The sequence below is a fragment of the Daktulosphaira vitifoliae genome, unplaced genomic scaffold (assembly GCF_025091365.1).
Source record: "Daktulosphaira vitifoliae isolate Bord-2020 unplaced genomic scaffold, ASM2509136v1 Scaffold_2, whole genome shotgun sequence".
Lineage (NCBI taxonomy): Eukaryota > Metazoa > Arthropoda > Insecta > Hemiptera > Phylloxeridae > Daktulosphaira > Daktulosphaira vitifoliae.
This window is the reverse complement of record NW_026099573.1, coordinates 35,004,769-35,019,096: the sequence shown is the minus strand read 5'-3', so window position 1 is coordinate 35,019,096 and position 14,328 is coordinate 35,004,769. Positions and strand designations below refer to the sequence as shown.

General features: G+C 28.2%; 1 protein-coding gene across 1 annotated transcript; it reads right to left on the bottom strand.

Moving 5' to 3' along the window:
* Positions 1 to 489: 489 nt before the first annotated feature.
* On the bottom strand, positions 490 to 2,421 carry LOC126899807 (tigger transposable element-derived protein 4-like). Its single transcript, XM_050675027.1, has one exon. The coding sequence runs from the start codon at positions 2,044 to 2,046 to the stop codon at positions 553 to 555; it is 1,494 nt and encodes a 497-aa protein (XP_050530984.1). The 5' UTR covers positions 2,047 to 2,421; the 3' UTR covers positions 490 to 552.
* Positions 2,422 to 14,328: the final 11,907 nt, after the last annotated feature.

The following is a 14,328-nucleotide window of genomic DNA, read 5'->3' as shown; positions in this document are numbered from 1 at the left end:
CCGTGTCCAATTAGCTTGGCTCTTCTTGTTTTTAATGTCTTCAGAAAACTCCTTGTTTCTCCGGCTCTGCGATAAACTTATTCATTTGTTATGTGTTCTGTCCAAATTATTCTTAGTAGCCTTCTGTAACACCAAGTCTCGAACGCTATGAGTCTTTTTTGTTCTGTTTTACCTATGGTCCATGTCTCACTTCTATACAGTGCTACACTCTAAACATAAGCCTTTAGTAGGTTTTTCCTCATTTGCATCAATATTTCTGGATATTATCACATTTTTCTTGCTCTGAAATGCACACAGCCTGGTTTATTCTGCTTATGATCTCTCTGGTATTAAGGCCGTCCTCTGTTATCTTACTTTCCAAGTACAGTGAAATTCGCTTATAGCGATCTTCTAGGGACCTAGGGAATCTGATCGTTATAACCGAACTTCGTTATATCCGGATCATAAAAAAAAAATAATTTTTTTGAAAAATTGATTTATTAAACACATTTTAACATTCAAGGTACTAAATTTTAATAAATGTACAGATTATAATACATATATAGTATACGTTTACGATTTGTTTGAAAAATAATCTTTAATAGTAGTTTGTTTATAATTTGAATAAGATTTTTTAACAAAATTAGAAATATTATTTAATGCCATTGATACTTCTGGCGTATTTATGTCACTGTTTACCGAAACAAAAGTACGCACCTGATCAATATAAAAATACATTTCCGAAATAGATGGTAATTTGAATACGATTTCTTCGCTCTCTTCGTCAGCTTGTTCACTTTCATCATTATTTGCATTCAAAATAGACTTGACAATTTCTTCTTCATTGGGTTCTTCATTGGTCAAAAGAGCATCGTCAACCTCCGCAAAACTTTGTATGTTTTCTTCAGAAAAACACTCTGTGTCCAAATGATTTTCACTTACTACTTCTGTTTCGTCGTTTACCAAAGCCTTGAATCCAGCGTGGTGGAAACAGTTTCTTATTGTTGTGGTAGAAACATCATTCCATGCATCGGAGATCATTAAAATTGCATCTAATACTGAAATTTTAATATCTTTTCCCTGTTCCTCTTGGTTAATAATTTTGAGTACTAGTTTTTCCCGAAATTTCACTTTTAATGCTTTTATAATACCTTGATCCATAGGTTGTAACACAGAGGTCGTGTTTGGAGGGAGAAAAACCAACTTTATAAAATCAGTTTGAACAGGAGGATGAGCCGGACAATTATCTACAGTCAATAAGATATGTCGTTTTTCCTTTGCTAGTTGTTTATCCCATTCTTTTAACCAGTCGGAAAATATTTCACCGGTCATCCATGCTTTTTTATTGCTTTTGTAGTCAACTGTCAAGTTTTTGACATTTTTAAAACATCTCGGAGTCTGAGATTTTCCAATTACTAACAATTTTTTTTTGTAAGAACCAGTCATATTAGAGGCTACAAGAAGCGTGAGTCGCTCTTTAGATAATTTACCACCACTGCATGTTTCCCCTTTAAAACGTAATGTTTGAGACGGTGTTAGACGGTAAAACAATCCAGTTTCATCAGCGTTATAAATGTCACAATCTGCATAATTTTTACGCAAATTAGGCCAAACGTGTTCCAGCCAATTTTCCGAAACACCAACAGGAACGCTTGACGATTCTCCGCTTATTTTTCCAAAAACAATATTGTGTCTTTGACGAAAACGGGTAATCCAAGAGGAAGAACATTGAAAATCGATTTTATTAAAACACTTCCCGAATTCGGTCGCTTTTTCTCGAAGTATCGGACCACTTATTGGAATATTTTTAGATCGTTGTATTTTGAACCATTCCAAAAGAGCCTGTTCGACGTCTTGATGTTGGCTACATTTTAATCTTTTGTTAGATGTCACGTCTTTTTGAAAAACGCTTTTTATTTGGTCTTTTGATTTCCATATGGTAGATAGTGTTGATTGACTAATTCCTAGCTCTTGGCAAAGATCTTTATTAGAAACACCACATTCTAAGCGTTCAATTATTTTCACTTTTTCAGCAATAGTGAAACAGCGTCTTCTTTTATTTGACATTTTTATCTACGGAGTTCGGAACGTGTCTAAACGGATAGCAATCAAAACGGCGACTAAACGAGTAAGAAACGTATGCTGTATACAGTACGGGCGTACAAGACACATTATCTGTTACAGATAAGATTAAGAATTATCGATTTGGACGAAATCAAATTTACTACTACAATACTGTATTATTAATCGCTATAGGTGATCAATAAAAACCAATTTTCGTTTTAAAATAACATCGCTATATCCGGATTATCGTTATAACCGATATCGTTATATACGAATAAAAATACTACACATAACATATAAAACCAACCAAATACATCGCTTGGAATCGTTTTACCCGGATTATCGTTGTATACGGCATCGTTATAAGCGAATTTCACTGTAATTATAAGCATTTACTTGCTCTAGTGTGTCACCATGTAATATAATTTGAGTTTAAGTTCTTTTGTTACAGCTGCAAACAAGGACTTTAGTCTTTGCCTTATTCATTTTCATATTGTATTGTTAAATTTATAAATAAATAAATAAAAGAAGTCCCAAAAAGTACACTAATATAATGGAAGATATTTATGATTGCGCTTGTACCAGGGTAAAGAATGTAGTAGGAGTAACAAAAAGTTTTAGGGTAAAATATGATGCCGTGGTGCATGTTGTTTACTGACGATAATAAAGTGTTAATAAGAGAAGCTAGGGAGGAAATTAATTAAAAACTAGAGGTATGGAGATCAGCTCTTGAAGAATATGGTTTAAAAATAAGTAGAGGTATGACAGAGTATATAGAGTACGAGTTTGACAAAGGAGAACACAAGGTAGGTAAAATGAAGAAGTAGAAGAATTAAGGCAAGTAAAAATAGGAAGAAGAAGATAATAATTTAGCACTATGTTTTCGAAAATTAAAAATATGTTATTTAAAATGCATAAAATAATTTAAGTTCGATTGTAGATAAAATAATTCGGAAACCACAATAGATGCAATTTTTACACGATATCTTTATAACGTCCATTCAAAAACTTACATTAGTTATTTTAGTAAGCATAAACCCAACCCAACCCAACCTACCATTGATAATAACAATGCTGTGTACCTTCGATTGATGTCATAAAAAAACAATTAGCTACCTGTATTTGTAATCTCTTGTGTATTGTACATGTATATTAACTCAAAAATTTGAAACTTTAAATGTTTATATCTAATAAACAAATAAAGTTATATTAAAAATTCAAACATTTTATTAAATTCAAAATATATTTTCACATTTGAAAAAAACAAAGTTGACATCCCTGCAAGGCATAAGGGATTAACTTAAAAAGTATTACGTAGTTAATAATTCAATAATAATTTGTAACTAAAAATAACCCCCCCAAAAAAAAAATGTTTAAATTATATTTATTTTGTAAGTAATTGAGTAGATTATGATAAAAAAAATCACTCTGTAGAATTAATTTTTATAAAGCTTGGTCCGAATGGTTTTTGGCGCTATCTATTAGAATTTAAAAAAAAAACAATTTATTTTGATAACTAGATAGCAGTAGATTAGGATGATTGCAATAATTTTCTTAAAAATGAAAAAAATGTGGGATAGTTCACTCTGTCTCTGAGCGCCTCAAATATTTGGAGCAAAGAGATATATTGTTAATAAGTTACTTAAACAACACAAATTTTTATTATTGGAAATTAAAAACTGTTTGCATTCAATATTATCAATGCCAATTTACTTGTAAAATTTAAAGTTTTATGAGTTAATTTAAACGATTATTTTCATAAATATTTAATAGTTCAATGAGTCAGTAAGATAATTTGATATAACTAGAGACTGATTTGAACAATTTCAATTTCAATGAAATATTTAGTATTTTATTATACTTATAAATACAAGTATAATAATTTATAAAACAACTTATTATAAACTAATTTAATCACCAAACTAAAAATTATCTGAACCATGAAGTCTGTAGAAAAGTAATACGACCAAGTCAATAATAACTAAGTTAATCATTTAAATTTCAGTACTAAGAGTATCTTGTTGGCTCAAAGCATTAGAAAGTATTAATGAAAAAAATGTTCGAAATAGTTATATAAAACTACTAGTTATGGCATTACAACATCCAGAACCTTTATGTCCATTTAAAAATTTTCCACCCGATAGAATAGATCCATTAGAAAATGAAGTAACCTAATCCATGCAAAGTAATTTATAGTTAAAAACTTAATTTTTCATTAATATAGTTTATAGAAATAGCTAGACAGTTCATGAAAAAAAAAGAAACTTTACTATGTGTGGCTGAGACTCCAATAAATTCCAATCCAATAATTACTACAGCGGTATCTAATGATAAATGTCAGTATGCTGCCACTCAAATTATAGAGAATGTTGGAGTACAGAGTTACTTTGCGCACTCGAATGATAATATACATAATTGGATATTACCACCACAAATTATAATTCCTAAAGAGCATATGCATGCAAGTGATGTAGACTGGGAACGAACAGCAGCAGGAATTCAATTAAAAAATATTCCCATAAATATTAAGGAACAACAAGAAAGTGATGATGAGTATGTTTATTTTATACATATACATAGTGAACCAGCTTTAAATGAAAACTCTTACAACTTATGATAAAGTCAATATTTTGTTATGATTTATTTATGCGTTCTTAGACTAGCTTAAAAATATTTATTTTTGTTTTTTAGTAATAAATATAATAATTTTTTTTATTTCAAAATAGCCTGATTTTAGGACTTTTTTTACAAAAATGATAAGTGTTAATAATACTTTGAGGACAAATATAAAATGTAGTAATACTAAAAAATGAATCCAGATTCGATCTGTAATTCGGTTTGAACTATTTATTCCTGATTATAGATTGATCAAAAATGTGCTCATCTCTAGTATGTAGTGCAGGTAGGTAAAGTTCGTACTGGTGTATATGTATAAAAAATATTCTACCCGCGTTAACGTTTCTATACCTAGGCGGGCGGAAGAGTGAGGCTGACAGATATCTAATAAAAAAAATAGTAACACTCATTCCTCTCTCCTATCATTACTTTAAATTGTTAATAACTAAATTGAAATACTGGTCTAAAAGTTGTAATCTTTATGGGAATAAACATAATAATAATCAAATACTATATGATTGATAAATTAAAAATATATAACTAAAAGAACCAATAAATACATTTTTTTTTTTCGGTTTTTTAAGTTGTGAGTGATGGACAAATCACTCTGTTAATATAATTAATAGAATTGGTAATATTATAAAATGAAACACTTCAAATTAATACTTGGAGCATATTTGGAATATTTAGGGCAGCAATGATGAAAGTTGAATCACTACCCTGTCGATTATTGAATGTAGAACAACAAAATCGAAATATCACGGAAAATTTCACTTGGAGTAATTCGAGTTTGTTGACCGGAGAAATAACACTAGGTGCAGAGATGTGCTCAGACCGAAATATCGATGCTCAAGTAAAAACACAGATTGAGTTAGATGAAGATGCTATAACAGCATACGATAAAATTTATCCTGGCGATTTTAAAATAGTAGTGAATTCATTAATTGTCAATGAGATAATTGGTAATAAAAAACATATCGTATCAGAATCAGGAGATAAAAGTAAATATTAATAATATTATAAGTAATCATTTATTAACATGCTTATATTAGTTTCACATGTATGTGGGTTGTGTGTTTGAAACTTTCCACGCGGCACGTATTATTATTCTCGCGTATCACGTCGTCTATTACCTTGAGACTAGACGTCATAACGCATTCACCCCACCCTGCTCACCACACACCGTAAACACTAAGGACCCCGACATACTAGGACGGTTGTGCCGTACGGTTATATCACCACGTGCCACATTAAACGGTTTGAAAACGGTTTTGCCGCGTTTTTTGGTTTATAATTCAATAGTTTATATTTTATGAATAATGGGGCTGTGCCCTTTCAAAACCGATATTTTTAGTGGGGTATGTATGAACTTTAATATCAATAATACATTTACATATTTGTACTTAATCTCTTTTTATTATTATTATTTAATTTTTTTTATAATGTATTTTAAATATGCACTACATACATCCACAAAAGTATTTTCTAAATTCTATAGTTTTTGTAAGTCATAATAATAATAATTTATAAACAACATAAAATATTATTTTGCTCATGTGAAAAACGTACTTCAGTTGAATTTTCAACATCTTCCTTAATACTTATAGGATCAAAATTACCAATTGTTCTATAAGACATGAAATAACAAAATTAAAAAATTTAATATTTATTAAATTTCATATTTTTTTTGTTGTTAATAAAAATGAAATATTAAGAAGATAGTTGAGACTGTCTTCCAGATACAACAATATAAATCTAAATCCGAGCCAGTTGGATGATGAATAATTCTGCAACTAATATACATCAATTAATAAAGATCATTTTTTTAAATAATAGTTTAAATGACAAAATTATCTATAAATAATAATACATTTCACTTAAATATATTGTTTTAGGTTTTTAATACCTGAACTAAACAGATAGTTGCTGATATTACTGAAAAATAATATAATATTTAAAAAAATACTTTAAGTTAATTTATAAATTTCTCTTATATTAAAACTTTATTTAATACTCAATAAATATTATAAATTTATTATTTAAAAGAGTACATTTACTTTTCTTTTTAAATTCTGGTGTTAAAAATGATAATACATCCTCATACACATATTTTTTTGTGAGGTTTGGCTTCACTACCAGATTTAGTTTTCCTAATTCCATTAACAATTCGAGTGTAGTTATCCCAATATTTATCCATTTTTTTTTTAAATCAACAACTGTAATTAATATGTAAAATTTATACAACAATTTATTAAGAAAAGAAATATACGGAGAACTGTACATAGTAGTTGTTTGCGTTTATGTAAAGTATTACAGACGTAATACAATTTTTTTTAAATATACAAAAAAATCAAAATAGTTGGATAAAATTGATAGCTATAAAATGTAAATACATTTACAGGATATCAATATAATATTTTTTTAGCACCAGTAAATAAGCATTTGTTGAATTATCACGTAATATAAAATGTATCAATTCGCTATAATTTAGTACAAACTAAAAATAAAAAACCCAGCAAAGCGGGGTCGCGGCACAGTGGTGACGTGGCATTGTTGGATTAAGTATAATGATATCTGACAGTGATTAAAATCACTATAAAAAAAAAACGCTTCGATACAAATCTTTAGATAGTATTTAATTTTAAAAAATTGGTATATTATTCCAAAAGCTATATAATCTGCTAGTTCCTTATTAATATCCTGATTAAGATAAAGTATGTTGAAGAAAAAAGGGATTATTAAAAAATATTATTTCTCATTAAAAAATTATGTTGATCCATACACTTTTCAATAAGTTATTTCATTATAAAGTTAAAAATGTAAAAAATAAAATCGAGAATTTTCACACAGTAATAGCATTTGGTAGCTATTTTCACCGCGAAGACAAAATAAAGACCGAATTTTTTTTTTTCATGATAAAGTACATTGCATTAGCTTTAATTTAAGGTATACATAAAAGTGTCACACTTTCCGGAACACTTTCAAAATTTAAGTTGAAAAAGTAAATTTTTTGTGAAAAAGTTGTCATTTTAAATCCCCCCTGTGGGCAGGTCAAGGGTCAGATATAAAAAACAATATACCAAATGATAGGTAAAGACATCATGCATCTATAAAAAAAGAATTATATTGATCCATACATCTTTCAAAAAGTTATAGCATTATAAAGTTCAAAATATAAAAAAGAATTTTTTTAGAAAAATCGTATTTTTTTTATTAAGTTTAATGTCTGTTTTCACCATGAAGATAAAATGAAGTCCGAATTTTTTTTTACCATAATGAAGTATATTACATTAGCTTTAATTTAATATGTATATATAAAAGTGTCAGACTTTCCGAAACACTTTCAAAAGTTAAGTTGAAAAAGTTCTACTTTCTACATGCAATTTTTAGATTTGAACCTCCCTGTATTAAGGGAAATGGTCCGATTTAAAAAAACAGTATGTTGAATGAAATATGTATATAAATACTACTTCTCATGAAAAAATTGTATTGATCCATACATTTTTCAAAAAGTTATAGCATAATAAAGTTAAAAATGTAAAATACAAAATAGAAAATTTTCACACAACAATAGCAATTGGTAGCCAATTTTACCGTGAAGATAAAATAAAGTCTGATTTTTTTTTTTTCATGATAAAATACATTAAATTAGCTTTAATTTAAAATATACATAAAAATGTCAGACTTTCCGCAACATTTTCAAAATTTAAGTTGAAAAAGTTGTCATTTTAAATCCCCATTTTAAAAAATTTCAAATATTAGCGATTTTTAAATTTATAATTTTTTTGGAGGTTTCCCCCATTTACGGGGAACGAGGGAATTTTTTTCAATTTTTGAGGGTAATGTCTTCGACTAGATACAATTTGTGATCTTTTGACGTATCATTGAAAGAAATCGGTTCGGTAAGAGCTGAGAAAAAGTGGTAACAGACACACAAAAAAAAAAAAAACACATCTTAGTAAAACTAATACCTTCTCAGCTTCGCATCGAAGCTAAAACAGAACAGAGTTACTTTAAAATATTTTTAATTCTAAATAAGATTGTTTCATTATTCGAATTTAAATATTATAGTCGATTGGAGTACTATTGCACTAAGACTCTCATACCATATTGACACATAATAATTCATTTTCATAAATGTTCCAATATAGTCATAGAAAATACCATATTTTATTTTGAAAGTAAGTAGTTTTTATAAATATAACACATATTAGGTTCGATGCGAAACTGAGAAGGTATTAATTTTACAATGATGTGTTGTTTTTTTTTAGCTTCGATGCGAAGCTGAGAAGGTATTGGTTTTACTAAGATGTGTTTTTTTTTTTTTTTGTGTCCTTTACCACTATTTTTCAGCTCTCACCGAACCGATTTCTTTCAATGATACGTCAAAAGATCACAAATCGTATCTAGTCGAAGACATTACCCTAAAAAATTGAAAAAAAACCCCTCGTTCCCCGTAAATGGGGGAAACCTCCAAAAAAATTACAAATTTAAAAATCGCTAATTTTCAAAATTTTTTCAATTTTTTTTACTAAAAACTGCCATAACATTTTTAAAAATGAACATATCAATATAATTTTTTTTTTTATAGATGCATAATATCATTACCTTTCATTTGGTATATTTTTTTGTTATATCTGATCCTTTAATTGTCCACAGGGGGGGATTTAAAATGACAACTTTTTCACAAATAATTTACTTTTTCATATAATAAAAATTGATCACTTGTGGCTAGTTAATTAAGTAAAATTAAAACTATATTAAAAATATTATTAATTTAAAAAAACTAAAAAATATTAAAAATATTAAACTCAAAAGCCACAAAAAAATTAATGATTTTTCATTACTTTTTTTACTTAACTTTTGAAAATGTTCCAGAAGGTCTGACACTTTTATATATATCTTAAATTAAAGCTAATGTAATGTACTTTATCATGATAAAAAAAATTTCGGACTTTATTTTATCTTTATGGTGAAAATGGCTACCGAATGTTATTTTCGTGTGAAAATTTTCGATTTTGTATTTTACATTTTTAACTTTAAAATGCTAAAACTTTTTGAAAAATGTATGGATCAACACAATTTTTTCATGAGAAGTAGTATTTATGTACATCTTTCATTCAACATACTTTTTTTTTAAATCGAACTATTTCCCTTAATACAGGGGGGATTCAAAACATAAAAATGCATGTAGAAAGTAGAAATATTTCAACTTAACTTTTGAAAGTGTTCCGGAAAGTCTGACACTTTTATATATATATCATAAATTAAAGCTAATGTAATGCACTTTATAATGGAAAAAAAAATTTCGTACTTTATTTTGTCTTCAGGGTGAAATTGGCTACCTAATGCTATTTTATGTCTGTTGCCTCTCATTCTCAGATCTCACTGGACCGATTTCTTTCAACAATACGTCAAAAGATCACAAATCATATCTAAATGAAGACATTACCCTAAAAATTGAAAAATTTTCCCTCGTTCCCCACAAATAGGAGAAATTTCCAAAAAAATCACAAATTTAAAAATCGATAAATTTTGTCATTTTTTTTTCTTAAAACTTCCATAACTTTTTCAAAAATAACAAATCAACATAATTTTTTTTTATACTAAAACCTTAGATATTTACCTTTTATATGATATAATTTTTTTGAAAATCTTACGCTTAACTTGCTCATTGGGGGGATTGAAAATAGCAACTTTTTTACAAAAACTAACTTTTTCAACTTAATTTTTGAAAATGTTCCGGAAATACTGCGTCCTTTAAACATATATCAAATTAAAGCTTATTTTATGTACTATAAAACGAAAAAAAAAAATTTGTCCCGACACTTTATTTTCTGCATATAAACGGGGCTGTCGTAGTTAAAAAAACGCTATTTTTGTGTTAAAATTTTCGATTTTAAATTTTCAACTTAAAAATGCTATAACTTTTCAAAAAATGTAATTATCAGCACACATTTTTTTTTTCTAAATACATTATAAGTACATCTTTCATTTGACATACTTTTTATTAAAATTGGACAATTTCCCCTTATATAGGGGGCGTTCAAAACTTAAAATATTGTAAAAAACATAGATCTTTTTCAACTGAACTTTTGAAAATGTTCCGGAAATACTGCGTCCTTTAAACATATATCAAATCAAAAGTTATGTTATATACTATATAATGAAAAAAAAAAATTTGTCCCGACACCTTATGTGCAAATGGCTGTCGAAATTAAAAAAAAAATGTAATGTTTGCGATAAAAATCATCTTTTATGGGGATGTTTTTTGTACTTAAAACTGCCATAACTTTTTCAAATATTAACAAATCAAATTAATATTTTTTCATATTGAAACCTTAGGTTTTTCCTTTTATTTGATATAATTTTTTTGAAAATTTAACACTTATTCTGCTTACAGGGGGGATTTAAAATAGCAGGTTTTTTACAAAAACTAACTTTTTCAACTTAATTTGTGAAAATGTTCCGGAAATACTGCGTTCTTTAAACATATCAAATTAAAGCTTATTTTATGTACTATAAAATAAAAAAAAAATTATCCTATTATTTATGTGCAAAAAGATAACGTATTCAAAAATATGCTATTTTTCTATTAAAATTCTAGGTTTTGTATTTTATCTTATTTTAAAATATCTTACTAGGGGAATACACTAACTTTCATGAATATTGTATAATTTAATTGACATAGAATAAAGTTCATAAGACATAAGAAATTAAATTTATTACTTATAATTTTTACTTTTTTAAAGTGGAATAAGTAATTTTTTAATTTGAGTCGGCTTATATAGCCATTTTTATCATGTGACGAAAGCAACGAACAGTTGCCGAATCGGTTGGGTTGTGTTTGGTCTCTTTCACGCTTAGGGCACAAGGTTCATATCCGTCGGTTACTATTTTGCATTTTTTTTGAGTTAGAATAAAATTTTCAAATCATTTGATATTTATCTCATTTAGATTCAATAATTTCAATAAATATAATGGATCCTATCACTATAGTCTCCCCTTGTGAGAAGAAATTTATGTTCATGTTAATATTATTTTACTATGTGGTTCTTTTTGTGGCTACGATTTATTTTGCCAACCCTCACTAGACCTACTTTTTTCAATGATACGTCAAATGATTACAATTCGTATTTAGTTTAAGTTATTACTCTTAAAAATCGAAAAAATATTCTTTATTCAAATAAAAAGTAGCTTAACCAGCTTTTTCCATACAAACAATTAAAAACATTAATTTCTATTATTCTTAAAGTATTCATTGTCAAATTAGATTTGATATGATAAAAGTATTCAACTACAAAAGTAAATAATTTTACTTTGTAATTTATTAATTTTTTAGTTCTATTTGTGTGTGCTACTACTAGACTATAATATTCCAAATTTGTTGGTAACATGTTGCTATACAAATCATTTCAAAAAAAAATGATTGTTAGTTTCTCATGAATTAACAATGGATTTTTACAATTATAATCAATTTTTATAATACGCTAAATTTAATAACCCTTTTTTAATTGGTTTTTTTTTTTGTGTTAGACAGCTGAGCCGCTATCTAATTTTTTTATTTATAAAATAATAAAATTTACAATCTGTACATAAGAAAAGATACAATAAGCAAATACGTGAACAATATAATATAACACATTTGACTTAAAAACGGGAAAAAGGGAAGCTATCCAGNGAGCAATAGAATATAACACATTTGACTTAAAAACGGGAAAAAGGGAAGCTATCCAGTGATGGGACCCTTTTGACTTGAATTGGTTATTTAGCCATCACAATTTAAAAGGTCACGGCACCAGCGTCTTTTTAAACGGCGAGGAGGGTTTTCCAGAATTGTAACTGTATGTTGGTTAGCAATTAATGGATTTGGATGTAGAAGTAATTTAGTCAAACTTTATGTAGTATAATTTAACTAAAATATCGATTGGTTCAATGTTTAAATCTTTATGTAGGGTAAGATTGGAGACATACCTAGGAGCGGACGTGATTGTACGAACGGAAATTGCTTGGAAGGCTTCAATTGTTTTAAACTGCGATTTTTTGGCACAACCCCATATTTGGACTCCGTAAGACCAAATTGGTCTTAACATTGACTTATAAATGATTATTTTGTTATGTACAGGAAGTTTTGATTTTAATACAGGACGTAATAAGTGGGATCTAATGTTTAATAGCTTTCTTTTGGATTTGAGATGAAGACCCCAGGTTAATCTTTTATCAAGTGTAATACCAAAATATTTGACTTGAGTCGAAGAAGGGATAGGAACTCCTTGGAAGGAGAGAACAGGCATATTTTTTTATTGAGAGTGAAAGGAACATTTACTGATTTGTCTGCATTGATTTTAATATTCCAATTTGTGGACCATTTATCTATAAAGTCGAGGTGGAGTTAAAGAGCATTATAAGCTGCGATTGGGTCTTTATTGGAAGATAAAATGGCTGTATCATCAGTGTAGGTAGCCAAGGATTAAACAGTGATTATTACATAAAAATTACATTTTTCATTAAATTTTATGGCCCAATTGCTTGTTGTACTCCGTAGCGATATGTGCGTGTTCTATTGTTCTCTGTTATTTTATTTTTCTCTAACCTTAATAATTGTGCTATTATCTCAAAATTAATACCATTCGATCCGTCTTGTTACACTGATGCATTATCTACCATCTTTTGGAAGTTGCTAACATAAAATCATAATAACTATCAATTATCTCTCGGAACTCCCCGGTCTTGCCGTCGGTCGTTCCTATCTTACCTCATTCAATGTATATGCCCATAAAACCGCTATCGGTCAGTTCACAAATTAAATCTAAACAAACAACCAAAAATAAAAATAATTCAAATATTAACACTGCGAATCGCATACAGAGTGTTTCTAATATATCAAACACTTCTAACAATGTTTTTTCGGATGATGAAACTCTTTTGGGTTTTCAAACAGTGAAAAATAACTATAAACGTAACCTTTCATCAACCTGTTCTACTGAAAAATCCGAAATGAAGAAATCCAAACCCGTCTTTGTAAGCACCAACAGGTTCAACTTGCTACATTCTCATGATACAGAAAAATCTATTGAAACAAATGATACATCAAATATAAACTCTAATAATACTGATATTCAAATAAATCACACCCCGCCACCACCTCCAATATTCGTTCTTAATGTTGCTGATTTCATTGAATTGCTAAATCAAATAATAAAAATGATCGATTCTCAAAACTTTAGCTTTAAATTATCTGCTAATAACCTAAAAATTTAAACTACTTATTCTGATTCGTACAGAAAAGTCATCAACTATTTATAAACAAGTGATGCAGAATATCACACATATCAAGCCCGTGAACAAAAAGCCTTTCGTATTGTTATACGTAACTTGCATCCCTCTACACCTACTACTGAAGTTGGCGCTGCCATCGAAGAGTTAGGCTATTCTGTCCGCCAAGTTACAAATATTATTCATAAAAATACCAAACACCCCCTTCCAATATTTTTTGTGGATCTTGAACCCGCCCAAATCAACAGTGAATTATTCAAATTAAGTTCGTTGCTCCATACCAAAATAAAGGTAGAAGAGCCTCACAAACGTCGTGAAATTATTCAATGTTCAAATTGTCAAGAATACGGTCATTCAAAAGGATATTGTGCTCATCCTCTTAGATATGTTCGT

Coding starts and splice junctions, on each gene's coding strand:
- LOC126899807 (XM_050675027.1), bottom strand. CDS start 2,046: ATGTCAAATAAAAGAAGACGCTGTTTCACTATTGCTGAAAAAGTGAAA.